Source organism: Manis pentadactyla, chromosome 4, assembly GCF_030020395.1.
Source record: "Manis pentadactyla isolate mManPen7 chromosome 4, mManPen7.hap1, whole genome shotgun sequence".
Classification (NCBI taxonomy): Eukaryota; Metazoa; Chordata; class Mammalia; order Pholidota; family Manidae; genus Manis; species Manis pentadactyla.
The window spans coordinates 184,961,845-184,989,725 of NC_080022.1; the positions used below are offsets into that span (position 1 = coordinate 184,961,845).

Genomic DNA, 27,881 nt, shown 5'->3' on the forward strand with positions numbered 1-27,881 from the left:
TCCAGCATCTTTGCCTTTTAATATAAGATTTGTTTTCATCATTTTTGAGTCAACATATTTCTTCTAAAAATAGAGATCTTTGCTTGTTCTGAAATGTGACTTTCACTTGGAGGTGAAGGGGAGTAAGGCTGACTGCAATTCTGGGGTGGCGCTTCCAGTGTTTCCCAGTCACGCACAAACTCCTCAAGGAATTCTGGATGCTCAAAGCAAGGATGAGTTCATTTAAAAACCATGTACTCAAGGAACAGGATACAAAGTTCTGAGCTCCCATCTGTGTCTGGGGTGGAGCCTCCTGAACACATTACTGACCAAAGGTAACCAATCACGGCTCACACAGACCAGAAGGCAGCGGCCCCTCCCCCAGGGGGTACAGACAGAGGGATCCCAAACATATCTACCCAAAGATGACAGGGTGCCCTTCTAGCACACTGGTTGAGAAGGTAAGTGCACAGACACACAAGACGCAGGGACACAGGCCTGAGGATGTTACACTCCCACGCTGGGCCAATGCAGACCTGTGTTTAGTATCATGGAACTTGCTGGGTTTTCTCATGATACAGATTAAGAGTCAGATCTCCCCCTGCCCCCAAGGAAGAGCCTGGTTAGCTCCTGAATCCAAAGATGCCCTTGATGTATCCAGTGAGGCCACTCTTGGCCTTCTGCTCCAACTTGTCCTCAAGGGGTGGGAAAGCCACGTGGTTGAGGGCCAAGTCAAAGAACAAAGGCTTGCACGGGATGGGCTGGAATCCTGGTGGGAAGTGGACCAGGCTGGCTTGCTTGGTGACGAGGGATGGGTCCAGGCAGAATGTTTCAAACCGTTCAACCAGAGGCTGGAAGTTAAATCAAAAGGAAGGAACCCAGGTGTTAATCACAGACCATCAGTGGAACACTAAGTGCTGAGCCTACATGTGCTGTCTCTCTTGATCCCCATAAATCTCCTATGAAGAGGTGCTGTCATGTCTCCATTTTATACTGAAACCTAGAGAGGGACAGAGAGGGGTGGGCTTGGACTGGGCCACACAGATGTCCGTACCAGAGCTCCTAGCCTGGGGTGCTGCTCTGCACAGCAACAGGTTTCTGATTTAATTTGGGAGCATCGAGATGACTCCTGACAAACCTCATACGGGCAGCCTTCAGGTGTTTGAATAAAAGGCAGGGAAGTAGGGTGTTTCCTTATAAGTTAAGGGTCCTCTGTTCTACTAATGTGCACACATTCCTAGTGAGTTATGGGTCCTACTCTTTCTTCCTCAAAAGCTACAGCCCAGACTTACCTTATTGTCCTTGACTTGGGAGGAAGTCTCTGTTTGGTGGGAGTCACTTGCATCTGAAAGTTTCACAGGGAATAAGTAAGAACAGGGACTTGACACACTATTGTCACGAATGACATCTGTTACACATATGGGCTCTAACTCCCAGGAGCAAGGGTGGCTAATGTGCGGGGATGTTAGCTCCCTCCCTCCTGGGCCCAAACTCTGCTGAGAAGTAATGCAGATAAAGAGATGATGTACACCAGAGCCAGTGCGGTCAGCCGAGTGAAGCAAGCTGCTGCATGGAAGATACTTTAGGGAGAAGGGCAAGATAGCAGCCTTTCTCTCAGTTCTTCTACACAGTGAGATGCCTTCATATGGCAGAAGTAATGGCAGGGAAAAATAAACATCTTACAGATGAACCCAAAAAACCCCTTGCAATTTTAAAACATTGCAGGGGGAAGGAGGGAAGAGGAAGAGCAGGGGAGGGGGGACCTGGAAATAAAGGAGCAGGCAGGGGCTCACCCAGAATTGCTGCCGCCTGCAGGGAGCATTTTTCCGACCTCACTTGTGTGATGAGCTCTTGCACGTCAGGCAGGTCCTGTAATGATTCAGAAAGCTGTGTCAAGAGCTGGGGCAGGTCACAGAAGCACACCAAACTAACCTGACTGAAGTGATTCCACTGGTATTTTCATAGGATCTTTTTTTTTTTAAGCCTTAATTTTTTTTTTTTTTGAGAGGGCATCTCTAGTATTTATTGATCAAATGGTTGTTAACAACAGTAAAATTCTGTATAGGGGACTCAATGCATAATCATTAATCAACCTCAAGCCTAACTCTCAACAGTCTCCAATCTTCTGAAGCATAACGAACAAGTTCTTACACGGTGGTGAATAAGTTCTTACATGGTGAACAGTGCAAGGGCAGTCATATCACAGAAACTTTCGGTTTTGATCACACATCATGAACTATAAACAATCAAGTCAGATATGATTATTCATTTGATTTTTATACTTGATTTATATGTGAATCCCACATTTTTCCCTTATTTTTTTTTTAAATAAAATGCTGAAGTGGTAGATAGATGCAAGATAAAGATAGAAGGCATAATTTAATGCTGTAAGAGGGCAAGTGTAGATGATCAGGTCTGTGCCTATAGACTAAGTATTAATCCAAGCTAGACAAGGGCAACAAAACACATAGGATCTTTTTTTTAAAAAACAATTCTCCCTATTAAAAAAACAAAACACTAGCCTGTTTCAAATGGGAAAAGCTATGCCATGGCTTAAGCAATATGCCTGGAGACAGTAATGATAATATTAGTAAATATATTCATCATGTGCTAAATGCATTATGACCCAGGCATGTGCCGAGTAGTTTCTATAATTGTTATTTCCATCTTCATAATAATCCTGAGGTCATCTGTCCTCCCATCTAACAGACGAGAAGACCTTGAAGAACAAAGAGGCCAAACAACATGCCCAGTCAGTGGCTGCAAAACTAGCGGGACTCAGAACCAGGCTCTCTGGCTCTGGGGCCTATGCCCTCCTTACCCGCCACGTTCCACCGCTTCTAAGAGGGCAATGCCATTCTCTGGCCTATCTCTCACTTGACAAAATTCAGGATGATCTGATAAGGTCTGGACACTGCTGAATTCCTCACACCTCTAATTCCCTGATACTCCCCCACGACAACCGTCTGGTGCACTAGGGTAGGTGGGCACGTGTAAAATGCCTTTCTTCTCTCCCGACAGACCATCTGCCCCACCGTGAAGATGCCACACTGGTCACCCGACCCTCTACTTCCTATTGCTCTGCCTTGCTCAAGGACCTCTTTCTTCTTTTGTGTTTTAGATGGGCTCCACATAAGCCTTGTGGCTGTGATGAAACCACAAGCTCACTGAAAGCAGAAACCAGATGTCCACTTCAGTCCAACCTAGCGCTGGTCCCACAAACGACAAGAGCTCTCGGAGCAGCAGCTCGCACTTGCTGGCTTGTGACTGTTAATCACAGCAACCTTTGCACGCTTTCCTCAATAGTCTCTGCTTGTAAAATGTGCACGGATTCCTTGGGCCAGCCAGTGCCTCGTGCCCTCACCACTGCAGCAGGAGACGGGCTTAAAGTCCATACAGCAAGCCCAACCAGATCAGCAGGTAAGCCCTGAGGCATACCCCAACTGCCTGGGGTGGGGCCTGAGAGTCTGCACAGCTAGTAGTCTCCCAAATGCTGCTGCTGGTCCAGGTACACTCCGTGTGGGAAGGCTTCATCAGTGGTCCTGCACCTGTGCATTATCAGAACCGCTGAGGGGCTTAAAAACACCCCAGTGCCGGCCCCAGACCCCATACCAATTAGAAGCAGAATCTCTGGGGGTGGGACCCAGACATCCATCTTTTAAAAATCTTCCTAGGTGATTCCAAAACGTCACTGAATCTAAGGGCTTACTCCAGGTTCACGTTAACCAGAGGAATGGCTTTCCCTCGTAGAACCTAAACCCGCTTCAGGCCTGTACACAGCCTGCAGCTCCCAAGCACTCAGGGATGTGCCACATCCCTAGCTGCCCGGGCAGGGCCAGTCTGAGGAGCTGCAGCCCCTTGGAGTTATACAGAGCCTTCCTGTGCAACTTCTCTGGCTTTGGAAACAAGGTAAGCGACTCACCTTTAGGCTGTTCTTGAAGGCTCCAGCATCAGAATTCACTTCATTTGCATATTTCAGGACTCTGTCATATAGAACAAGGGCTTCGCTCCACTTCTTCACCAACACGTAGGACTGAGCAATGAAAAAGCACCTGATGGGGAGGAAGAAGAGCCAAAGCGTCCTACAGCAACAGTTACCTGGGATCGAGGCTTTCCTTGCACTTTAGGCTAAATTTTAAATTTGGAAACAGGTCACTTAACCTTGGGATCACTGCATGGGGGACCTGGACACTGAACAACCAGGTTTGCCAGGCTAACCTGCAGACTCCTCCCGCGTTTGGAGATAACAGCATAGGTCCAGCGCTGACCCACTGTCTTTTACTTACCGGCTGACTCAGCAAGGAGGCAGTTCCCAAAAGGTGCTGGTGGAAGCCAAGGACAGGCAGGAAGGAGAAATGTCAACTGGCTCAAATATAAAGCCCACCTATCACCACCCACATATCAAGTCAGTCGTTTGCCTCTGCTCATCTCTTTTTCAAAAACCAAATCTAAGAAACCTCTTTCTAATAGAAACTACAGAGCCCACAGGCTGCTGGCTGGACAGGATGGAGGGTCTGCAGGAGCCAGGAGGAGGGGCAATGTGAGCGCAGGTGGAGCCCCTGAGAGTCAGCGCACTGGGGCGCGAGGCAGCACAGGAAGGGCGATTACACCTGCCTTACACATGGCTCTGCTTTGCCATTCTATGTCCCCATCTTGCTACACAGCCCACTTCCAAGTTACAAGTGATATGATTCATTTAAAAACTAAGAGGATTAGCTCTCTCTCAATGCAGTTCAGGTTCCACTTTGGCTCTGCTAACACCTTTTCCAACACTTGCTGCTTTTCCACTGAGCAAAGAGGGAGAAGACATTTAATGTGTGCGCTCCAGCTCCCCTGCTCCCCCAGCATCTCTGAAGAGCAAACGCAGTACACTGGGAACTCCCAGCCTCAACCTGTAGTAGAGATTTCCCCTGAACATGCTAGGCTGACTCTTCTCTGGTCATGGGCAAGGTGCCCCCACAGCCAACAACTTAATCTTCCAGGCCACGGGACATGCTCCCAAGGCTTAGAGAACCACTGGGCAGCAAAGGAAAACTCTGTCCACCCTATGGACCTTACCTGTAAGCCTTGTACACCAGGGTCTTGAGGCCTATCTCTTTCTGGAAGGCTTTGTCCTCCTCTAAGCCAGGAAGTTGGAGCAATTCCACCAGATTCTGCACAACAGATATAATAAGAAAACTCATGGAGAGGAGGTCTCAGGTTGAATTTTTTACAGAAGACCTTGTAAGAACAGACAAGGGTGAAAACAAACAGCCTGGTTTGAAATAACAAGCAGTCTTTGAGGAATGACCTGGCAGCAGCCACACCTGGTGTTCCCTCCATTCCTGTCTGATACTGAAAGCCTACTTGCCTTTTACGACTCAGCTCACACCTCACCTCCTTCACTGACTTCTTGGACCATCCCAGCTAGAGGGGAGTCTCTGACTCTGAACTTTTGTTTCAGAGAGGCCCATTCATCTGACATCCATACAGACACACCCTGACATCTATGCAGGGTGCGTGTGTCTCACAATCTCACTCGCTGACAAACTCCCAGTGGACCAAGACAGTGTGGCTCAGGTCTCAGGATACTCCACAGCATGTGGGAGAGCATCTTACACAGGTGACATGCTCAGTGAATACCAGTGGGTTTACTAGTCTCACACACATCGACACATCTGAGTATTGGAGCTCACAGATGGCGGCATGGTACAGGAACAAGGACTCTGTCTTTTACCAAGACACCAACAGCTCCTGGCTGTCATGACCCTTTCACCATGCAAAGCTAAGTCATTTTGCGGCCAACACATGTGAAGGATGGGGCCCTGCTTTCCCAGTCCTCAAGGGTCACCTGTAGAATGATGTCATAGAGCCGGATCAAGTCCTGGGGCCGCGGGGAGCGCTTGCTGTCATCTTCTGGCTGCTGCTGCAGCAGTGCCTTCTGCAGCCCTTTTGCCATGTTCTCATTACGCTTGATTGCCGTTGACAGCTTGATGTGAGTCAGGTAGCTGGAATGTACCACATGGCAGCTCAGATTATGCTCAGGGAAGCTGATGTTCTGCAAAGAGCACTGGGCCACAAGTTGGGACTGACCTAGGGGACGCGTGGGAGTGACGGCATGTCATTTGGCCTGGGCCTCAAGCTCAAGGGGCCTCAACTCTGGCTATTGTTCGGTGGGAAATCTGCAGGGGACCAATATGAGACCTTATGACAAAATCTGCTTTTAGCTTGAATTATATGGTCTGTTTCTTTTCTTAAGAGACACAGAGCTATTCATTTCAGAGGACGCTGCTAGTCCGTAAGATGATCCACGGATGCCAAGTCCCTGGAACAAGGACCGGTCAAGTGCCTGCTATAGGTACAGACCTAGTAACTACTTGGACAGGCTGCCTGCACAGCAGCTGCTCCTATCTGTCTGACGGCCTTCTCTTCTCAGAAAACACTGAGAGACAGTCTCTCTGGATGGTCATGTGTACTAAACACACACATATACCAGAGACCATGTATGATGCCTAATTATCTCAACTGTACCACCTGGAAAGTCCCTTTAATATCTGGGGATAAAAACATGGTAACTATTTAAAAGTCCACTTAAGAAGCATTTAGGCTTCTAGATCCCTGCCCTACTCTGGCAGAAGGCTGGAGGCATCCCTGGGAGAAGGTACAGCCTGGACACGGGGATACAGGCCCAACTGAGGTCAGGGACTCCGTAACAAACACAGGGATTACAAGACTGTCACATTCTGTGTGCTGACCTCCTGACCTTCTACTCAGCTTCCAGGACAAGAGCAGCCTGGTGTATTCTGATCAGCCCAGAAAAAAAACCCTTCAAGTTTCTGGAGGGGGGTCCTCAGTGGAAGGGCTGAGCAGGAACACCTACAGTGAAGACCACAGCTGGCGAGCCCCACTGTATGCAGCACTGCCACCAGATAAGCCACAGTTTCTAATGGGAGTGGATGAATAAGGATCACCAACATTTAAGGCAAACATCTAACGAGACAGAAGGGGCCAAAACTGAGGGGGAAGAAAAGCAACTTGAAAGAACCAGACCTTGCAGGAAGAAAATGTCATTATTAACTAATTAGGAAAACTATTACTGACAAATCCATAAGATAAGGGAAGACTTTGTGGCTGTGAAATGAGTATGAGACACTATATTTAAAAATAATATTCAAAGAACATAAAAAGCCCTTAGAAATTAAAATACTATAAGAAAGAAGAACACCTGTAATAGATGGGGGCCGGGAAGAGCCGAGCTGAAGCGTGGGGGCCGGGCCGATGGGGGAGGCTGCAGAGCAAAGCGGGGAGAAATGCCGAGACCCAAAGATCAAGACAGAGAAACATACACAGCATTTAAAGAGTTGGAGGTAAATGCCAAAAAAATTTGAAAAAAGTAGGTGTCTGCTTCTGAGAAATGAGAGAGAGAAGGTCGTGAGATGGATTTTCTTAAAGGACTACAGAAAAATCACTCTCTCAACACAAAGTAACTGTTATTCATAGGGTGATATAGGAATCTAGAAACATCTTACAAAGTTTTATTTAATACAAAAGCAACCTGATTCCTGACCCAGATTTCCCCCCGAGCTGGCATCCGGGTCCCAATGGAAATCTGTGAGCCAGACCCGAAGGTGGGAGAGCAGACCCGAGGGCAGGGCGGCTGCCCAATTGGAAAGGCTCCTCGGTCTTGCTGAAGTTCTCAGGGCCTTTTCATGGTTAGAGGGTTGGAGCAACTCCTGACTCTGCCTCTTCGCGGTGGTTAGCTATAAACACGGTCCTTCGGCTCCTGGCGCCTCATCTTTCTAATGGGGCTGTGGAAACACAGGCCCCCCAAGGGCCGCTCTTGCTGGGTATTCGTGCATCCGAGTCATCTGGCAGTGAATCCGACATTCAGGTAATAGCCAATTCCGTTAAGAGTGGAGATTAAGCTAAGGAAAGGTGTTTTTGTGGTTTGTTTTTATAAAAATGTGAGGGGGCAGGGGAATGGTTGAAAATATTGTCAGGTTTACTGAAAAGTTACTAAGAAATGAAAATTTCAAGGTCACATGGGGAAGAGAATCTGAAGAAGTGCAGTTTTCCCAAGTAATTTAATTTTCCCCATGAAGTTCCAAAAATGTCACTCTTCCTTCCTTTCTTCTGTGAAACAAAACGATCCATCTTAAAAAAAAAATTAAACTTGACAAGGTGATTTAAAATGTATACGAAAGAGCAAAGGGACAGAAACAGTGAAGCCACGCCTGAGAAAAAACCTGGTGGGGTAACTTGCTCTAGCAGATACCAGGACTTGTATCAAGTCACAACGAATCACCGTAGCGGTCTAAGTACAGACAAATAAACCAGGGGAGCAGAAGAGTCCAGAGAAGGAGCAGCAAGGGGAAAACGGGCGGAACGCCTGACAGAGCTGGCACTGCCCATCTGCGGGGAAAGGATGGGCAGCCAGGAAGCTGCGGGAACCACCACCATCCTCACGGAAGAAGGTGAAGTGGATCCTTACCTCACTCAAGCCCAACTCCAGTGGAATGAAATTTGAGTTAAGCTGAACTTAACGTGAAAGGGACAATGTAGAACATTCAGAACACAGAGGAGAATAAACTTAGGAGCTTGGCACGGGAAGGGGAGTGGCCAGCTCTGGGAGAGAGCGGGGATCAGTCTGGGGGGGGGCTCTGGGAGCTTCCAGGCTACTGGCTATATTCTAGTTCTTAGGCTGTGCACAGTCTTAAATTACACATATAGTAGCATAGTATATAAATGCAGTATATATACTCATATGATAACACGTATACCTCCTATTATATATTAAATTATGTATTAAATGAACATAAACATTATATATACTCTGTTGTTTCAATAATATATTTCACAATGTTAAAAAAGTAAAAACGTCACAACCCTTACCTGTGTAGGTATTGAAGATTTGATACCTTCCCTGACTCCCCTTCAAGGGTGCAATCTCTCTGTTTCTGCAGAAAGTGAAAGAGGTAAAGGATAAAACAGCGGATTCTGTCCCTGGCTCTGACCACCTCATTGAATGGTGTGGTCCCCAAAGTGCCCTAAACATAAGGCACAGACTCTAGTAGGTTGGGGGTCCTCAAATATCAAAGATCCACCTGGCATATTCTAGAACAAAGGGGCCACTCAGCTGCCACTGGCATGGGAAAATGACATGAGTAAGTGAATTCAGAATCATGGCCAGTAAGGCTTCCTGTCCACTGCTCCAGTGTCCAGGCCCAATGCATCAACACCAGACATTCTACAGTCCATGGCTCCACTTTGGGGTCTGTGTCTTAGACCCATGTTCAACCCCCCTTGGGCTGTCAGGTCAGTGATACAAGAAAGACGCAGGGATTGAAGCCGAGGTCAGAGAGATGGGAAGGTGCTCTGCTGCTGGCTGGGAAGATGGAGGAAGGGGCCATGGGGCAAGAAATGCAGGAGCCTCTAGAAGCCGGAAAATGCATCCTCTGGAGTACTGGCAGTGGAGTCTCCTCTTGGGGCTTCCCAAAGGAACGCAACCCTACGAACCCATTTCAGACTTCCAACCCCAGAACTGTATGTTTAGTTTATGTTGTTTTAAGCCCCTAACTTTGAGGTAATGCTAAAGCAGCAACCAGGAGCTAATACACCTTGGTATCAGCATATTCCCTTCAATCGGGAGACATTCCTGCAGCAGCTGTGCATTCCAGGTGGGTGGGGCGGTCTGGGCCTCGCATGTACCTGAATAAGTGGTAAAGGGTAGTGTACTATACAAAGGCAGTCTGATGGGAAAAGAAAACAGTGACTACAGCTTAACAAATACTTATAGAACACTTTATACTCGAGGTACTGTGGCAGATACTAAAAAAAAAGTTGCTTTTAAGACACAGTCTTGAAAACACAACAAAAAAGTAAGTATCAAATAATACACAAAATGTCAAAAGGCAATTCTTGATTGATTATCAAACAAAAATTACAGCTGCAAGTATCAGAAATGGGAGAGATTTTTGTGGGCTAGGATGGTGTAGGCAGGTTTCTAAAGGTGAGCTCTGAGCTGGACCTTGAAAAACAGGCGGGGTTTGGAAAGGTGAAAAGGGAAAGGCAGGCTAAGCCAGGTGTGAGGAGGGAGCGGGATCACTGCGGCGGAGAGGCGCGTTCAGGAGGTGGTGATGCAGCAGCCCAGGCAGCCTCAGAGAAGCAGCAACGCAATGCTGGAAGCCAGCGGGGCGGGGCCACACGTCCAGAGGCTCAGGGAGTCCGAAGCGTACCTGCTAGACCAGTGGCCTCTAAAGGGGGGCACACACAACCCAAAAAGTGTAAGTGTAAGAAGAAAATTGGAACTTCTATTTATATTTATCTCATTTCTAAAAATTTTATTTTAATGCATTTTATGTAGTACAAATCAGTTAAAAAGTAAGGTATATAACTTACAAATAAACAGCAAAGGTATGTGCTCAATTCTACTTAGAGGGTGTGTTATAAAAGTTGGGGAGACCAGGGCTCTAGACCTAGGGGAATCACTGGGCTTTTCATTAGACAGTGAGATGGGATCCAGAAAGATTCGACTGGTGCTTCTGGCAAGAACAGCCTGGAGAACTGAACCAAGACCAACATAAGAAAAACCATCGTGAGACCTTTGCAGCAGTCCAGGCACAGATAAACGTCTAGTCAGACACAGGTGGACGGCCACGCAGAGAGAAATTACAGAGGGAGAATAAGCAGGGCTTTTGGTGACAGGGAAGAAAGAAACCAAAATGGCTCTGAGGTTTTCTGCCTAGATGCCCAAGTCACAGTGACATTATTAGGAAAAAGGGGCTCCAGAAAAGTCCACTTAAAGATATGAATTTGAGACCAAAGGCTTAAAAGTAATATATGAAACATCAGGAGGAACAGGACAGAGAGAAAATTTCTCAACCTGATAGAGTCCAGAGGCTTTTGTTGTTTGCTGGCCAGTCACCACATCTAAAAAAACCAGTGGCTAAGAGTCAGTGCACGCACACCCCCGGGACCCCACCTGAGGACAAGACACACACACCGAGGGGCACCCCAGCCCCACAGCAGGAGCCAGTGAGCAGCAGCAGTCCCACCTGATCCGGCTTCAGCTCTTCCCGAACAGCCTGGACGGCGTCCCGACACTCGCTGAGCATGGATTCAAACAGACGCTCCTTGGTTTCTTCGCTTTCAGCCTGAACAAGGCAGAATGCAGTTAAAAGATTTCCTGTTGAGTAAGCCGCAGGACACACGGTGCTTTGATGCCCCCATTACATACGAACACACGCATCCAACCCAAATCCCCCCCACATCAGAGACCATTTCAATTGTTATGATTCTCCTCCATATATGTTTTTTCTTATAGTCTTATTCCTTATTCATATGGAAGTGGAACTTATATACATATATACATATATTTATACATATACACACAGTTGACCCTTAAACGACATGGATTTGAACTACATGGGTCCACTTATACATGGTATCTTTTTCAAAAAACAAAAAATATATGGGAAAAATTTTTTCAAGATTTGTGACAATTTGAAAACTCATTTTCTTTTCTCTGGTTTACTTTAAGAATACAGTATATAACACATCTAATATACAAGATATGTGTTAATTGGCTATTTATGTTACCTGTAAGGCCTCCAGTCAACAGTAGGCCATTAGTATTTAAGTTCTGTGGGAGTCAAAAGTTAAACAGATTTTTTGACTATGTGGGAAGTCAGTGCCCCTACCCACTCCCACCCTGTTCAAGGGTCAAGTGTACATAAAAATTGAACATACTGAAAAAGTATCTGTATAACTGATCTAAAACTACCTTCCAGGCAACATATGCTTTAAATTTTTTCCTGTCTGAGAATTTTCCACGACTTGACTCCAACACTTCTCTCTGCTCAGGACCTGCATCTGGCATCCCTAAAAGGGCTCTACAGGTCGGATTTGGAGCACTGCTCCCTCACACTGAATGAAGCACAGCACACCGCAAGTTTCTTTTCCTTTTTCCCTCTGGAACAAACTGTCTTGAACCCTACTGTATTCAGACTTGGAGATACTAGATTTCTTTATCACCCAAGCAAGTGAGAAACATTATTAATAAATACCCAATCAAAAATACATTCCTCCTAGATAGCATAAGAGTTCTTTTCACCACAGAAAATCTGTTCTCAGATATTCCATAGGACCCTGTTGAGGACATTTTTAGGATGGGCAAGGCTGAAAGCAGTCAACAGTCTCTGCACAACTACAGGGCGTCACCCCTCTGCTAGCCGCCGGGATAAGGGAAAAAGTGATTCATTAACTGAATACCTGTCACACTACATTATCATTCTAAAGAATCTGACTGAGCAGGTGGGAATGAACGAAAGACAGAAAGGAGATGAACTTGTGTTACTGGCAGACCCACTGTGACATGAAAACATCAACATTCCATTACTATATTTGACTTTACACGGCAACTAACACCCAATCTGATCTCACATTCAACTGACCTCTAAGAAAGCCCAAAAGCAAACCCTTTCTTCTCTTAAGAACTCTTATGTTTTCTCTCGTTTCCACTGAGAAAAAAAATCTTCCTTGTAAATTACCCAGTATAAATCAAACATACTTTTCTACTTAAAAGTTGCTTGACTTTCCTGTTGTTCACAAACTTGGAACACATGAGGGGCAGTCATTCTGTAAATCTGTGAGGGCAGACATGGCTACTGTGAACTCACCAAAGCCCAGAGCAGGGCTGTCCAGCAGGACTTTCCGCCTGATGAACACACTCTATACTTGCCCTGGCCAATGCAGTAGTCAGTAGCTACGTATGGCTACTGAGTACTTCAAGTTTTAATTAATTTAAATTTAAGTAGCCATGTGTTTCCCTGGCTTCTGTCCTGGACAGTGCACCTCTAGAGAAGCACACTTCACACAAAACACTGTTAAGCATCTCAAGTTAGTAAGATTATTTATAGTCATTCAATCAAACTCACTGGCCAAACTTTTTAAAGAACAAATCCTGTGGAATGGCATGGCTGTATAACAGTTAGCTGGACGAAGATGTGAGGAGACTTGGCACCAAGCACACGCACACGCGCGCGCGCACACACACACACACACACACACACACACACACACACACAGTCAGACATCAGAAGGCAGAATGAGCTCCTGCGTCAGTTTTGATACCATGCAGTCCAGCAAATATGCCACCAACACCGTTTTGGAGATGGGTGGGGTTCAGCGTTTAGGGCAAAGGGTGTGTAACAAAGAGAAGAGTAGACTTCGTTTTACCAGCTATACAGGATGTTTCCTTTTCTGGAGGGAGGGTATGGCTCAAATAAAAAATAAAAACGATGCTGAAATGCTAAGACCTCCTTACTGCCATGTGTTAACTTTGTTCCCTTTGAATAAGGAAACCTCTGCATCAAGGTGCTGAACATAGCACACTTTCCCACTGCTTCCACAAAATTCTAAGTTCCACTGGGAATTTGACATAAGCCTTCAATCACAGTGAAGGAATAAGTTCATCTTTGGAAGAGAGAACTTCAGCCAGTTGTGTTTTCTTACGACGCCCACACCGCACAGTGGCTCAGAGGCCACTCTGGAACAGCACTTGCCATGCCTCCCCCTGGGCCAGGCAAAATGCCTCCACACAGGAGGCCTGAGACATATTTCAGATTCTCTATAAACCTATTATTCTATAGGTTTATTCTTATTCTCTAAGCCTGTCACGGAAGATAAGATAATCCTGAAAGGACAACGGAACAAGAAGCGCGTCTCTGTGTGCGGGGGCACGATTCCTTACATCTCTACACAGACTCCCAAGTCTGCCCTGAACCAGTGAGAGCACGCTCCTCAACACAGTGCCTTGCTCCCTGTACACGAATCTGTGGTCTGCCTGGACTTTCCCCAGGAGTGCCTAGTTCCTATGAAACACAGCAATCTTAAGCCAAGAAGTAATACAGTACTCATTAGTCCTAATGAATGAATTAATGAATAAATAAATAACACTTTTTATAAAACCTCAAACACCCAGCATGTGCTTTTCCAAGCCTCAAGCCATGTCTCAGGGCTGACTGTACAGAGGAAAACAAGCTGCCCTGTGTCATGAGATAGAGACCCCGTGCTATGAAAAACAGAGTTCCCAAATTGTTTTCATGTCTACAAAAATTGCTGGAAGGTGGTGCTGTGACTAAGAGACAGACAAAGCGAGTCTGACTACATTCTCCACCACACCCAAAAAGAACCCAGTCTTGGGATGGGAACCAAGACCCACCCTGTCCACTGAGGTCTAGGAAAAAACATACAGAAATCCAGTAAAGGAGGATGCAAACCTCACTTATGAACAGATTTTTTAAAGAGAGAAGGATAAATGGTCTTTCTTCCACTCAAATATTAAAATAGTAACCATAACTTAAGGATAAGAATCATCAAACCTGGAGATATTGTAAACATGCCCCCCACCAAAAGAGCTGCCTAACAACACCCTCAAAGTGCAACCACCAGTAACAATTTGGGTGTGATCAAGTATTAATAAAGCAAAGCAGAGATAAATTATAAAGTAAGACGGTATTAAGGAAGTGAAGCTGTAAAGCTTGGCTAAAGAGACTTTGGATTTTACAACTGGATTCTGGCTGTGGAATAATTCTCCACTCCAGTCTTTTCAGGCTAAAATTTATTTATTTTATTTTATTTTTTGGTATCATTAATCTACAATTACATGAAGAACATTATGATTACTAGGCTCCCCCCTTCACCAAGTCCCCCCCACATGCCCCTTCACAGTCACTGTCCATCAGCGTAGTGAGATGCTGTAAAATCACTACTTGTCTTCTCTGTGTTGCACAGCCCTCCCCGTGCCCCCCACACACACTCAGGCTGATATTTTATCTCCCTGAATTATTTCTTCCTTCTGTGCCTTTCGGTAAACTGTTTTAGTATTTAAACATCATAAAAACTCTACCAGCAAGCTATCAGCTAGGGCTGCCAGTTCCTAAAGGGTGGCCAGTACCAATACCAGCAAAGTTAGGGAATGCTGAAACTCAGAGCCCTGTATCTAAGGAACAGCTCTTGGTTTCCAGGGCAGAGAACAACGTGACACAATAATGAGAACTGGCAAGGTGGGTAAGGCCCAAGTCATCCCCAGCCAAATAATCTGACAGTGGCACCAAGGGTTCTTCTTGGGATTAACTTCACATGGCCAAAGGGTGTTTCCCATATTTAATAAATCATGATTCGTTCAATTCAGTAGATATTTAATCAGCTCATGCTAGACCTGACATCTAAGCATTTAACTAACCCTGACACTGTACTTAAAAAAGTATTTTACTCACTGGTTTGATTTGGTATACATAGGACATTGGTAATATAGAACATTAGGACTTAACTGTTTTTAACGTTAAAACCTTACTGGGATTTCTGGAGATTAATTCATGTTTTGTTTGATCTAGCACATTACTTAAAGGTCTCTGATACTCAGAGATGACCCTAATGATTTGTAAGATCCTTAAAAACCAGAGATAATTGTATTCACCAAAACTAGCAAATTAACCAGGCACTAAATGGGAGGTAACACTACAACTCCTACAAACATTAAAATGGTTAGGGAATATTATAGACTTTATGTCAATAAATTCAACGATTTACATGAAATTAATAAATTCTTTTTAAAAGCAAAACTCATCCAAACTGGCACAGATGAAATAGGGAATCTGAATAGTCCTTAAACTCATAAAGGAATTATATTTGTTTTAAACAAGCAAAAAGAAATAAAAAAAAACATTTCCATGAAGAAAACTCCAGGCCCAATGGTTTCGCTGGTGAATTATAATCAACACTTAGGGAAACAAGATACTGATATTACACAAACTCTTTCAGACAACAGAGGAGGAAACATCTCCAAATTTATTTTATCAGGCATGCATAACTGATAGAAACTGTGAAGAAAAACATTACAAGAAAAGAAAATCATAGGCCACTATTTCTCATGAAAACAGATGCAAAATTCTTAAAGTATTAACAAATCAAATCCAGCAATAAGCAAAAAGTGCAACATACCTTACCCAAGTGGGGTTATCCCTGATATGCAAGGTTGTTTAACACTGAAAATTAATCAACATAATTCACTACATTAATAGGGCTCAAATAGTCTTCCCCCTTCAGCCTGTATCTTTCCAAATTGGAAGATTTCAGCTGGCCTCATGTGCTCTTCCAACTCTGGTCTCATGTATCCCCCAAACACTCCACGGTGTCCTGTGGAACAGGAGTTGAAGCCCACCCGGTATTCCAAGTGCACTGTCCATCACAGTCTTCACAGGTACAGAGAAGCCTTCGTTAGGTCTCCTAATGGCCCACTTTTATCGGACTGGGGCGCACCTGCACTGAGCAGCGAAGGCCCGCACCAGCTGGGGCAGGAAACCGTGGCTACTGATGCTGATTGACCCCAACGTGAAATCTTGGACCGACCAAGCCTCCATGGATCTGCATAAAACATGTCCAACGGGAACGGTTCGGACTCTTGTGTGCAAAAGCACTTGTACATTTAAATCTAATAACTGAAGTAATGTTGAGTAAGACAAGAGGATAATGGGCTTAAATGGATGTTGGTGGAGATCTTTAGAAAATGTTACATCACACAAATTCATCACCTTCATTATTGAGCTTTTGTATTACTGCAAAGACCTATTTACTGAAGGATGGTTTTCTTCTTAAGGACCTTAAATACCATAATAAAACATGGCACGTGAGGAAAAAACCCAAACTATCAAATACATTGAGATTCTTTTGTTATCTTTCCACTTCAGTTTTTTGGGCAGGTACTTAATAAACCAAAGCTTTAAAATAAACATCTTCTTTGGTAAATTAAGATCTAAAATTCTTGATTTAAGTAAGTTTACTTAATCAGAAAAGAAGTTGAATATGCGTTTTAGAATTTATGTGGTATTCTCATTTTAGGCAATTTATTATACACCAATAATCCAAAATATGGAAAAATCCATCTAGACAAAGATTCACTACATCACTGCTTATAGTGCTTAAAAGCCATACACAATGCAAATATCCAGTAAGAGATGTGCTCGGATTAAACAGCACTTTAAAAAGTACACCTGCCACTATCTATGTATGTTAAAAATGGATATTAAATAGAGTACATTGAACTACATAAACATGAACACTGAAGATGAGGCAGGAATGCAGACCTAGCAGCAGCTGTGCTGAGATAACGAGCTCTGAGAACAGGCACACCTCCGGGATAACTGCAGGTTTGCTTACAGGCCACTGCAATAAAGCAAGTATCTCAACAGGGAAAGTCGAATGAATTTTTTGGTTTCCCAGTGCACATAAAAGCTACACTGAAAACCATTATGTCTAAAAAAAAAAGTACACTCTTTAACAAATACTTTAGAGCTAAAAAATGCTAACCATCATCTGAACTTTCAGCAAGTCATATAATCACTGATCACAGACCACCATAAATATAGTAATGAAAAGGTTTGAAATACTGCGAGAATTACCAAAATGTGACACAAAGTCAGCAAACGCTGTTGGAAAATGGCACCAACAGACTTGATTAATGCAGCATTGCTGCAAACCTTCGATTTGTGAAAAAACCAGTACCTGCAAAGTGCGATAAAGTGAAGCACAATAAACAAGGTATGCCCACATTTTTTTCTTTTTTATGTATTCAAGGTTGGAATAACGTCACTGCTTTTTTTTGCCAAGATGATCAAAATCTCGACCGACCCTGAACTGCTTTGGAAGGGGTGGCTATGACCTAGAGATCCAGAAGTCAACCCTTCAACGCTCATAAAACTCAAGCTTGAGAGGAATGCTTCTAAAAATGTGCACAAAGCTCAATTAGTCATTGCATGACTGAAGTGATCTTCAATTTTAAAAGCAATGGTTTCATGTGCAGTTGTAAGGTGTTTTCACCTGGTCTAATCAGCCCAAACTAGATTACTTTTTTTTTACAAATAAGACAAGAACACCTCCCCCATACAGATTTTTATTCTCTAATTATGTGTAAAAAAGCAAGGGGAAGATAAATTCAGATAAAACACCCCCATACCTTCTCCTTCCATATGGAAAGTCCGCTCCCCCAATTAACCTACTGAATTGCAGATGATTTCCCTGCCAAGGACTGTTTGTTTTTGTTAAGGTTCTGCTTATTCAGTCTTTACCAGAAGACCAGGTTTCTGCTAGTGTACTCAGTTAAGTGACATTTAGAAATGCACCAAAGTAAAATAAAACAATCCTGTTAGTAGCCCTTCCAATGACTCTATCATGTATGTGGAAAAGTTCAAGGAACATGAGCTTTGGCATCAAAAGGACATGGTGTTAAATGCAAGCATCCCCTTCTATCGGATATATGGCTGTGGTCAAGTTAAAGTCTCTCTGAGACCAGTTTTCCCATCTGTGACATGGGAGTATCACTCACCCCACAGGGTTAAAAAGATCAAAACTTTAAAGCATTAAGCAGGGGACATTAAAGGGGATCATCACCTACCTCTGATCACTCTACGTTCAGGTGACTACCAAGCATTTAAAAAATGTTGTGGATGATTTGCAAGAATGTGAAAAATCCTTATAACATGTTAATAAAAATAGGATACAAAATCAGATTTCAGTGTATCACAACATGTAAAAAAATACCTAACATGTCTTATGAATGTGAAAAAGACTAAAAGCAAATACACTGAATTACTTAATAAACATTAATTTTTCTTGTCCTTTATCTGCTCTAGCTCTGTGGCCCCATTCCTAAGGAGTCCCCATTTAGTTTGCCCTCATGGGCTTCCCAAACCTATTCTAGCCAGAACTCCTGCCCCACTGTCGCTGAGGGCAGGTTTTTCTTCCAGTGCACATCACTCAGAAAGGAAAGAACCCAATTGCATAATCTAAGTGGTTGGTACCAGAGCCCCAGCCCTAAGAGATTCCGCCATACAAAAGTGTCAATGAAATGTTCTCAAAAAAGCTTCTCAGCTTTTTAGTTTAAAGAAAAAAAAAGTAACTTCCTGATATTGTTTTAGTCTGCTGTCCCTTAAGCAAATAAAAGGGAAGGGAGAGGGACAACACGCAACACAGACGGAGCACAAAGAAATTCCTCAGTTGCTGAAAGCTGCCCCCAACCCAAAGTAGCTATTTCAGAACAAGTCACTGGAGAAGTTTGGATGCTTAAAACAACTCACCAGCCCCTAAAAAAGCACCCCTATATACAAACTATTCAGGGTGCAAGAGCTTACGGTGAAGTCTCAGGAAATATTACTGGTCCCCGGTGAGGCTGCAGACATCCTCAGCAGCCTGGGCTCTTTTTTTAAGATGCTCCTTCACCTCATGTGAAGGAAGAGCTCTAAAAAGTGCCTTAAACACTGTCTATTTTGTACAAACCAAGATCCCCACGACTTCTCATCTTCAGGAACTCATTTGATGTTCTCAACCACAAACAGGTAACATGACCTCAGCAGGCAGCATCAAGAGGCACAGCTTTGCATGCACATTACACACATACAGCACATAAAACAAGATATTCTGGTTTAGTTAGGCTTCCCTTAAACAGCCCAGGAACAAAGAGCTGGCTCCTTTATGACTAGGGCCAGGACAGAGGTCAGACACGAGGGACCAAACAGCTAAGCTTCTGCACCACCTGCCGGCTGAACAGTGGCCCCTACGCCAGCTACTCATTGCTCCCATTTTTATGTTAATAACCATCACTGTCAACTTCTTTGCCCTCTAAACATAATTCCTCTATAGAATCAGCATTTAAAATAATTTTATTCAAGAGGGCATCTTGAAACTGTTACCAAATCTCACATAGCATTAAAATAAATTTTTGTTTTGTGAGAAATGAACACCAACAAAATGCTACATCTTCAACACGTAGTGACAACCTTCAGACACATACAGAAGAGAGAACAGAACTTCCACCTTACCTGGGCAATGGCTGCCTCATTATCAGCCAGTCCCAACAAAAAGATTCTCACTTTGTCGATCTTCACGGGCACCGTTCTGCCTCTCCATTCCACCTCACTCATGGTAGCTGCCTGTTTGGCTCGAGTCTGAGTGATCAGTGCCTGGAAAGCAGTTTTACAAAGTTAAACCTTTAACTGTGGAAACTATTAAGTGTCTCCACCTAATTAATATACTGCCTTATAGAGTACATTCAAATTTGTAAATTCCTCCTTGGTACCATATATTTTAGCTTACAGAAACTCAAATGTTAAAAGGATGTAATAGAAGGCTAAGAAAAGCAACACTAAGCTTCAGTAAGGGTGTAAGGAGAAGAGCGTATCTGCATACACTGCGAAGTGTAAATTAGTAGAAGCCTAACTGAAAGATATTTGTCAGTACATATCCAAAGCTTCCAAAACATTCAATTCTACTTTTAGGAATTGATCCGAAGGAAGTAACTAAAGATGTGTACAAGAACTGGGGAATAGATATTCACTGGAATACTATTTACCACTTACACCATCAATAATAATGAAGTGGGCAAATAAACTTCAGTACAGCGGAGTACAATGGCCATCAAAAGACATGGTATAGAAATACATTTACTGAAGTGGAAAGAATTCATGTAACATATTTAAAAAGCACATCACTAAACAGTGTATCCTGAGATCCTGTTTTTAAAACATGTGCCTCTTTTCTCCACACATATGAAAGTCTGAAAGATATTCACAACATTATTAATAGTGGTTATCTCTAGGTGGTAACCCATGTGATTTTACTTTTTCCCCATCTTTTCAATTTCCTACTTTTTCTATGAACCTGTATCAATTACTTGCTTAGAAAATAAATGTAATGAGGTAAAAAGCTGAATACTTAAAAATATTAAATGAAAGCTTTTCTTAAAAAATAGGTATAGATATAAATATGCATACATTAGCAATTCATATATGGAGTGACAGGATTATGAATTACTTCTTTCTCTGGACTTTTTCAAATCAAAGACTTTTCACAAAAATATATATACAAGATTACCTCCAATTTTTCAGCCAGGAGACCCTCGGTGCCGCCAGATCTCAATCTCATCTGCATGAGTTCACTGATAGCTGACTGGTCCCCTGAGGAAGAGAGGGAGAGACTGAGTGGAAAACCCAAGGGTCTGGTCTCTTCTCCTGAGAACCAAGCACCTTTCAGTGAGTCCTCACAAAGCTCCTGGGGAGCACAGAAGGGGGAAGATAGAAACGGAAGCAAAGGAATTAACTGCTTTCTGTGACTTTGAGCAGGGCTGACACTGACAGTTGTACTTTTCCCACCAGCCAAAACTCATGCTATGGATGGATGCAAGGGAAAGGGGAGAAAGCCAAATACATTCCCTAGGCCACCTAAGATGAGCTACCACCAAGCCACTGGTCAATACTCAACCCAGTCCCTGCTCACCAATGTTATAGGCACAGTAGCGAATGTTGGGCGAGATCTCTTCCACGCGCTGGTTGTACAGCACAGCCTGCTCCTCGGTGAAAGCGCTGGCTAGCTTCTCATAGATTGTTCTGTGAGGAAAGAAACATCAGGTTCCACAGCAGCCTTATTTTAAGAAGATAAACTCCTAAGGAACACACTGGCAATAAACAAAACACGGCATGTTGAGGCCCTTCTATCGACTGCCAGAACTGGCATGTTCTAAGGATGAAGGAATAATCAACATTTCTAAAAGGAAGAAAAAAACTGTACTAACTTTCACAGAAACAATCACTAACCAACCTGCAGTTTGCATCTATGTATAGTCAAAACTGGTCACAGCCTTTGGACTGGAGGACTTACTTGCACTTGTTAAAAGCCTCAATGGCGGCTTTCCATTCCTGATGTTCAAAACGCAGCATTCCTGAGAGGTAAGCCGTGTAAGCCTGGAAGGGGACAGGAAAAGAGGAACTGCCTCACCACCCACGGACCAATGTTACAGCTCCATCGCCTCTACTTGCTATGAGCTTTGATGTCAAGAATGTATTGATTTTAAAAAAGAAAACCTTATTTCACTAGTACAATGAGATCATCTGTTTTGATTCATTACTTCTCAGGAGAGAAGTGCAAAATTAAGGAAAGTTGTTTTCTTCATTTGATTTAACAACCAGCTTCTGGGATGATAATGTAAGTATCAGAAGATGAATATAAACTTGCAAAAAAATTCTTATTTTATGAACTTTCCCAAATCTAAGATTCAAGTTTTCCATCTTCAAATCAAAAGAAGCATAAGTTTTCTTTGAAAGTTAGAGCTAATTACTAAAAACCAAGAGCTCAAAAACAACAGATGCTAACTTCACCTTGAAAAAGCAAAATCAGGTTTTATCCTCTCCTCTCAATATGTAACATAAGCAGCTCTGTTCTAGTTAACTGTAAAGTCATGTGACGTCTCTAATGGCCACAACAGAGCAAAGCTGATTTTAGGACGCTAACCTGAGCCTCTAGCTTGGTCTTGGCATCCACGCGATTGCTCTCGCACAAGCATTCCAGGTCCTCGGCATGCTTCACAGCTTTGCGCAGGCGAGACAACAAGTGAAAACGTTTTCGGGGTTCAGTGTTGGCTTCCTGTTTGAGCTGCATGGCATAGCTCCAGGCTCTTTCAGCATCCATCAGAACCAGAAGCAAGTATCTACATCAGAGAGAGCACAGGAGACTAAATGCTAAAGGCCAGGAGCATCAGACTCAGATATTCTCTGAGGGACTATCTTTTTCCTACACTCTCTGTGGCTTTCCTCCTCAGAACTGCTCTTCTCATGGCGTCAACCACAACCCCCAGATCAGCATCTCAGATTCAGACTCAGGCTCCACGTCAGGCTTCTAACCACCTACCAGCTGTCTCACCGAAACGTCTGCTGCTACCTCAAATTCAGTAAACCCAGGCTTGCCCCTCCCAAATTTTAGCAAACAGAGGTAGCCCAGGCACACAACCTGGCCTCATCTTTGAATCAACACCTCCTTCATCCCAACCCAGTTAGAATCCAAGTCCTTAAGAGGCAATATATTGAAGTAGTTAAGAAGGCGCCTCTAGAGTCTCGGTTGGAATCTCAGTGCTGTGACTCTGGGCCAAGTACTACCTTGCTGTGCCTCACTGTCCCATGTAGTGATACATGTTAACACAGTTAGACCAGAGCCTGGCACCTTCTAAGGCCTAAATAAGTTAGCCTCTTTATTACTATTTTGGTGAATCTTTCTTTAAATTACTGCCTTGATCTTCCTTAAATGTCAGCTTTATCTTGTCTCTCCAAAGTAAAGGATCTTGTCATCCTAAGAGACTCTTCCTAACTTGAGCTCATCAGATTTAATCATACACCCCACTATAGCCCAACACAGTCTCTATGCTCTAGTTTTCTGACTATGTCTCCATACACCAAGCTCCCAAACTCTTTGGTGCCTGAGAAGCAGTTAACAATTGTCCACAGCATTACAGTTCCGAGGGTGCATTCAGAAACCATGGCATGCTCTTTTCCCTGGCATAGAACGTTTTTTCCTCTCACTAATCCTTTAAGGTCCAGTCTCCTCCATGCAGGTTTCCTAGCTTCTCAATCAAGAACCCACAAGCTAGCTGTTCCCTTCTAAGACTTTAGAATTCTTGAGAGTAAATGACACACAATATGGCAATTTTGCTTTTATAGAGCTCCTGTTTTGTACTTCACCAACGTCTATTGACGAGATCATAGTCAATGAGGTTTAGGAACTATGCTACCCAATATAGTGTCTGGTCAGTCCTGGCTACAGGCTAGCCGGGGGACGACAAACATTTTTTTGTAAAGGGCCCAATAGTAAATATTTTAGGTTTTGTAGGCTATGTGGTCTTCACAGCTACTCTGCTATTGCTGCACAAAAGCAGTTCTAAACAATACCTAAATGAGTGGTTTGGCTGTGTTCCAATGAAACTTTATTTATAAAAACAGGTGACAGAAGAAACAATTTCGCTTACAGCCAAACTTTGAGGAACTGACCTGGAGACCTTTAGCACATGTTGGTTGACAGATTCATCTTTCAGCAAATATTAATGAGTGCAATTGGCACTGAAATACAGAACTCTTCTGTAATAATTTACATAGCCATATTTCACTTGAGATATACTGATTTAAGTAGGCACTTAGACATGGAAATTTGTATTCTAGAAATCTTACCTAATAACTGATTAGATTCTAATCACTGACTTTAACATTTAGCATCCCACCATAGTTCTTGAACAAGTTACTGAACCTCTTGCAGCCTCAGTTTCCTCATCTTATAACAGAGGAACAGAAAAAGGCCCATTCCACAGAGTTGCTAAAAGAATCACAAGACATAATTAAAGAGTTTGGCACAATGTCTGGCACATCGTAATTGTTCAATAAATCTATCAACAAGGAATATTTCACACCTAGCACTGAGCAGTCAATACCTGTTATCAGTCAGAAGATCTTCAGTTATTTTCTTCCCTGTGAATTTGTGTCTGTTCCCCATCTTGAAGTTGAGTGTTTTCCGGAGACGTCTTTGTCTACGGGAACAGTAGCCCCTGTGAGAAACCACAAGCAAAAATTGTTCAGCCAACCTGGCAATACTTTCAAAAAGTAAATTCTATAAGGTCAAAGGTTTAAGGCATTCTACTTATGGTTACTATAGAAACCACACAACATCTTGAAAACATTTATTGAAATGAAACATGCTGGGCAGTATGACTGGTATTACAGAGGACACATTTCAAACCTAATCTAAGGTAGAAGAAATCGTGACTGCAGTGACCTTTTGGGGAAAAAAGGTTTATGATTAGGAGCAAAAGGGGGACTTCTGGGATGCTGGGAGTATTGTCTTTTAATCTGGGAGCTGGTTATAGGTTGTGAAAAACTCACTATTTTTTGTACTCTTTTCTGTATATAAATTATACTTCAATGAAATTGTAAAAAAAACTTTAATGTTTTTAAAGAAAGGAGAGGGAACAGTTGACCCAAAAAGGGCAGAAAGTTGATAGGTATAATAACTTGAGTGGTGGGGTTGCTGTACTATCATCTCTACACTTGCTTTGAAAATCTCCTTAATAATTAAAAAAAAAATCACATCATAATAGTTTCTTATTTAAAACTCTCTTGTGGCTTCCCACCACCCCTAGATTAACACCTAAATGAGTTTCCCTGGCCCACAGGGCCCTACACATTCTGGCACCTTCTAAGGCCTAGATTTTAAAAAATCACTCCAACCACTCTCCACCTTGCTCACTCTGCCCCAGCACTGCTGACCCTTCACCACATGGCTGATTCCTCAGAATCTGAGATACAGAGTATTTTGGATAGTACCTTTAAAAATTTAGGTAGTCAAAGCCTATATTTACATTATAGAAATAGCTGGATATTTCTGCTTTCAAAATACTGAACTGTATTATACATTAGGCATCTATTCTAATTTTAAGAGTCATGTTAAATTTATACCCCAACTTGAAGACTGTTATAAAATTTACCGATAATTTTAATGATATAACAGAAATTTCCCTTATATGTTTAAAATGTGGAAGGCATTGCATTTAACAGAGACTCTACAATATGGTGATCACTATAACTGCCTGTTATTTTCAGCAGAAGCTTCCAGTGTATCTGAAATATTGTGAGGCAAAATGGATAAAAAGATTGGCTCCTTTTATTCACTATAAACCTTAAAATTAAATATTAAGTACCTTCTGAGGATTCAATATAAATTCAGAGCTAGACTTTCTAGGTACACTTTCTGATTTATGAGTCGGTAGGATATCAGTGAAAGCAAACTGAGTTTGAAAATTCCACGGTGACCTCCATACATCTCATACATGTTACTAACCTGTACCTCTGGAAATCCCCATGCCGTAAACCATGCTGCTGCTGGGATTCCTTAATAATCTGAAGAACTAGAGTCAAGATTAAGGAAAAACTTACAATGGCAAGAATCCAAATAAATCAGTACATGTCCTCTTTAGACTGTATTTGTATCAACCCACAGCACACTAAGCATTTCCCAAATACTTGGTTCATTAACTAGTGAAATCTCTTGCCACCATTTTCAATAGCCACCTTGTCATAGGACGGGCTTTTCTAAAGGTGCAGAAAAGCCAAAGCCCTGAACTGTTACTACTTTCAAACTAAAACAGGAGGGCGTTATGAACCACGGAGGGTTACTAAAACCCAACAGCTTAAATGAAGTTGCTGGATTCTTAATGCTGAGTATAACTGGAGTGGTTCCCACTGTTTTACACCTGGACCCAGTATTTTACTCATTCAAACAGGTTCAGGTTATAAATGACTTACGTGTACTACTCTGCTCTTTGCATAACCTCCTATGTGTGCCAAATTTTACTTTCCTTAACAGCTGTGATGCTGCACAAGCCTTTGGTTAGCACATGCCTATCAAACTAGGCCACAGTTTGCCTAAAAATATTAATAAAGTTTTTCTTGTAAAAGAAAAAGGCCTGAGCAAACTTTTTTTTAAGAATCGCAAAATATTTTAAGATTATGTACGAAGATTTAGGAATCCAAAGAGCTTTACCTACAGTTTTTCTTTTAAAGTTTCCTTAGTGTTTTTCCACACATGTATTTAAAAATACTGAACACTGAAAGAACTATTTCAGTAACTAAAAAGGAACAAGGAGATACAAAGTTTGCAGTAAAATCAAGGCATTCTAACATCTGTTTGGAATTATACCACCAGTTTGAAAAGTAAAGCTCCAAAACTTAACTGCATTCAGATGTCAAGTTAAATGTGTTATATCAGAAGTACATTTTCTCCATGTTCTTTATTTCAAAGAGCCACAAACTAGCGTCGTAAGCACTCGAGATATTCTTGACAAAACTGGAAACCGATTATCTGAACTCCAGCTTATTTGAATTCTCAAGGAGGTAAAATGCACAGACCCATTAAGAAAGGTATACAAGTCATGTTAACAAGCTACGATGACTTATATCCAAAATGGGTCGCAAGCTTTTCTTTGGAGCAAACTTTGCCTCCACTTTCAGAGCATCAAACTGTAATTTTTACTACCCATTCTCCGACGGCTGTCAGACAAAAGTATTAAGTCAAAACGTCGGGATTGCAGTTTCTTCTCTCCCGTTCAGCGGCTCGGGGTGCCCAGGCAGGAGCTCACCGGGGTGGTCAGAGTGTCATCCCCGTCACCAGCCCTCCAACCGGGCAAGTACAGAAATCTGCCCAGTTACCCCCGTGCCGCCTGAAAGAAAAGGACGTCCCCCTGCCTGAAGGGTGAAGGAGATGCGAGAAAAGGCATGCCGAAATACAGACCCTGTAATTCTGAGTGCCAAAAAGTAAGAGGAACTGCCACCCTCGGCCTCTCCTGCCCAGGACCTGCAGGCACCCGCCGCCTCTCCCGCCCCCGGTCCGCCCGATCGACACGTAGTCATGGCGAGTTAGGCCCGATTACTCCAGGATACTCTCCAAACTCAGGCTATCCCCGAATTCTTTGTTTGCCTTCGATCCGGCTGAAGGCCGTTCGTTTTCCTTATTCTCCTCTCCGCCTGCCCCGCGTCCGCCGCCTCCGCTACCCCCGCTGCCGCCGCCACCGCCGCCGCCGCCAGGAACCTGCTTCTCGGCAGCCATCTTGCCCCTGCGCCGCAGAGCAGGACGGGATAGAGGAGGCGGGACGGCCGCGGCGGAAGAGAGCGGGACCCGCGGGACGGCCTTCCGGGATAGCGGTGGACCCCGCCGCCCACAGCCCTGCCCGCAGGCCGCGGCCACCCGTTGGCGCGCTCCCGCGCGAGCGCTGGGACTCCCGGTCCCGAGTGGTGGCGGGCCGGGAGCCCTCGGGCGCGGGGGGACCACTGCCGCCGAGGTCTTCTCGGGGGCAGTCCCACCTTGTGCCCAAGGGCGGGGGACCGGACATGGACCCCCAGCTCCCGCACTGGGGACTCGGCTCACGTTCCGACCACAGAGTGCGGGGCGGTTGGCTAAGGGCCTTGCGTTTCGGGGAGTCTGCCTCCTGGGGGACTCGGGAGGTGGGGTTCCCACGCTACCGGGACGGAGCACCCGGCCTGAGGGAACCAACCCTGAGAAAGGAA

The 27,881-nt window shown here is 43.7% G+C and overlaps 1 protein-coding gene across 1 annotated transcript; it reads right to left on the reverse strand.

Moving 5' to 3' along the window:
• SRP68 (signal recognition particle 68) lies at nucleotides 1-27,444 on the reverse strand. The gene is made up of 16 exons (XM_036900285.2): nucleotides 27,258-27,444; nucleotides 25,660-25,726; nucleotides 24,257-24,370; nucleotides 22,297-22,492; nucleotides 21,667-21,749; nucleotides 21,286-21,395; nucleotides 20,884-20,966; nucleotides 19,833-19,973; nucleotides 11,013-11,111; nucleotides 8,851-8,915; nucleotides 5,810-5,966; nucleotides 5,038-5,132; nucleotides 3,902-4,031; nucleotides 1,773-1,848; nucleotides 1,272-1,324; nucleotides 1-830 (listed from the first exon to the last, which is right to left on the reverse strand). Exons 1-16 carry the CDS (start codon nucleotides 27,421-27,423, stop codon nucleotides 603-605), a joined length of 1,863 nt encoding a protein of 620 aa, XP_036756180.1. The 5' UTR covers nucleotides 27,424-27,444; the 3' UTR covers nucleotides 1-602.
• Between the last annotated feature and the right edge of the window lie 437 nt (nucleotides 27,445-27,881).

Coding starts and splice junctions, on each gene's coding strand:
- SRP68 (XM_036900285.2), bottom strand. CDS start 27,423: ATGGCTGCCGAGAAGCAGGTTCCTGGCGGCGGCGGCGGTGGCGGCGGC. Junction 21,750..22,296: donor AGACCAAGCTAGAGGCTCAG/GTTAGCGTCCTA, acceptor GTCCCCTTCCAG/GCTTACACGGCTTACCTCTC. Junction 8,916..11,012: donor AAGAGCTGAAGCCGGATCAG/GTGGGACTGCTG, acceptor CACTTTCTGCAG/AAACAGAGAGATTGCACCCT.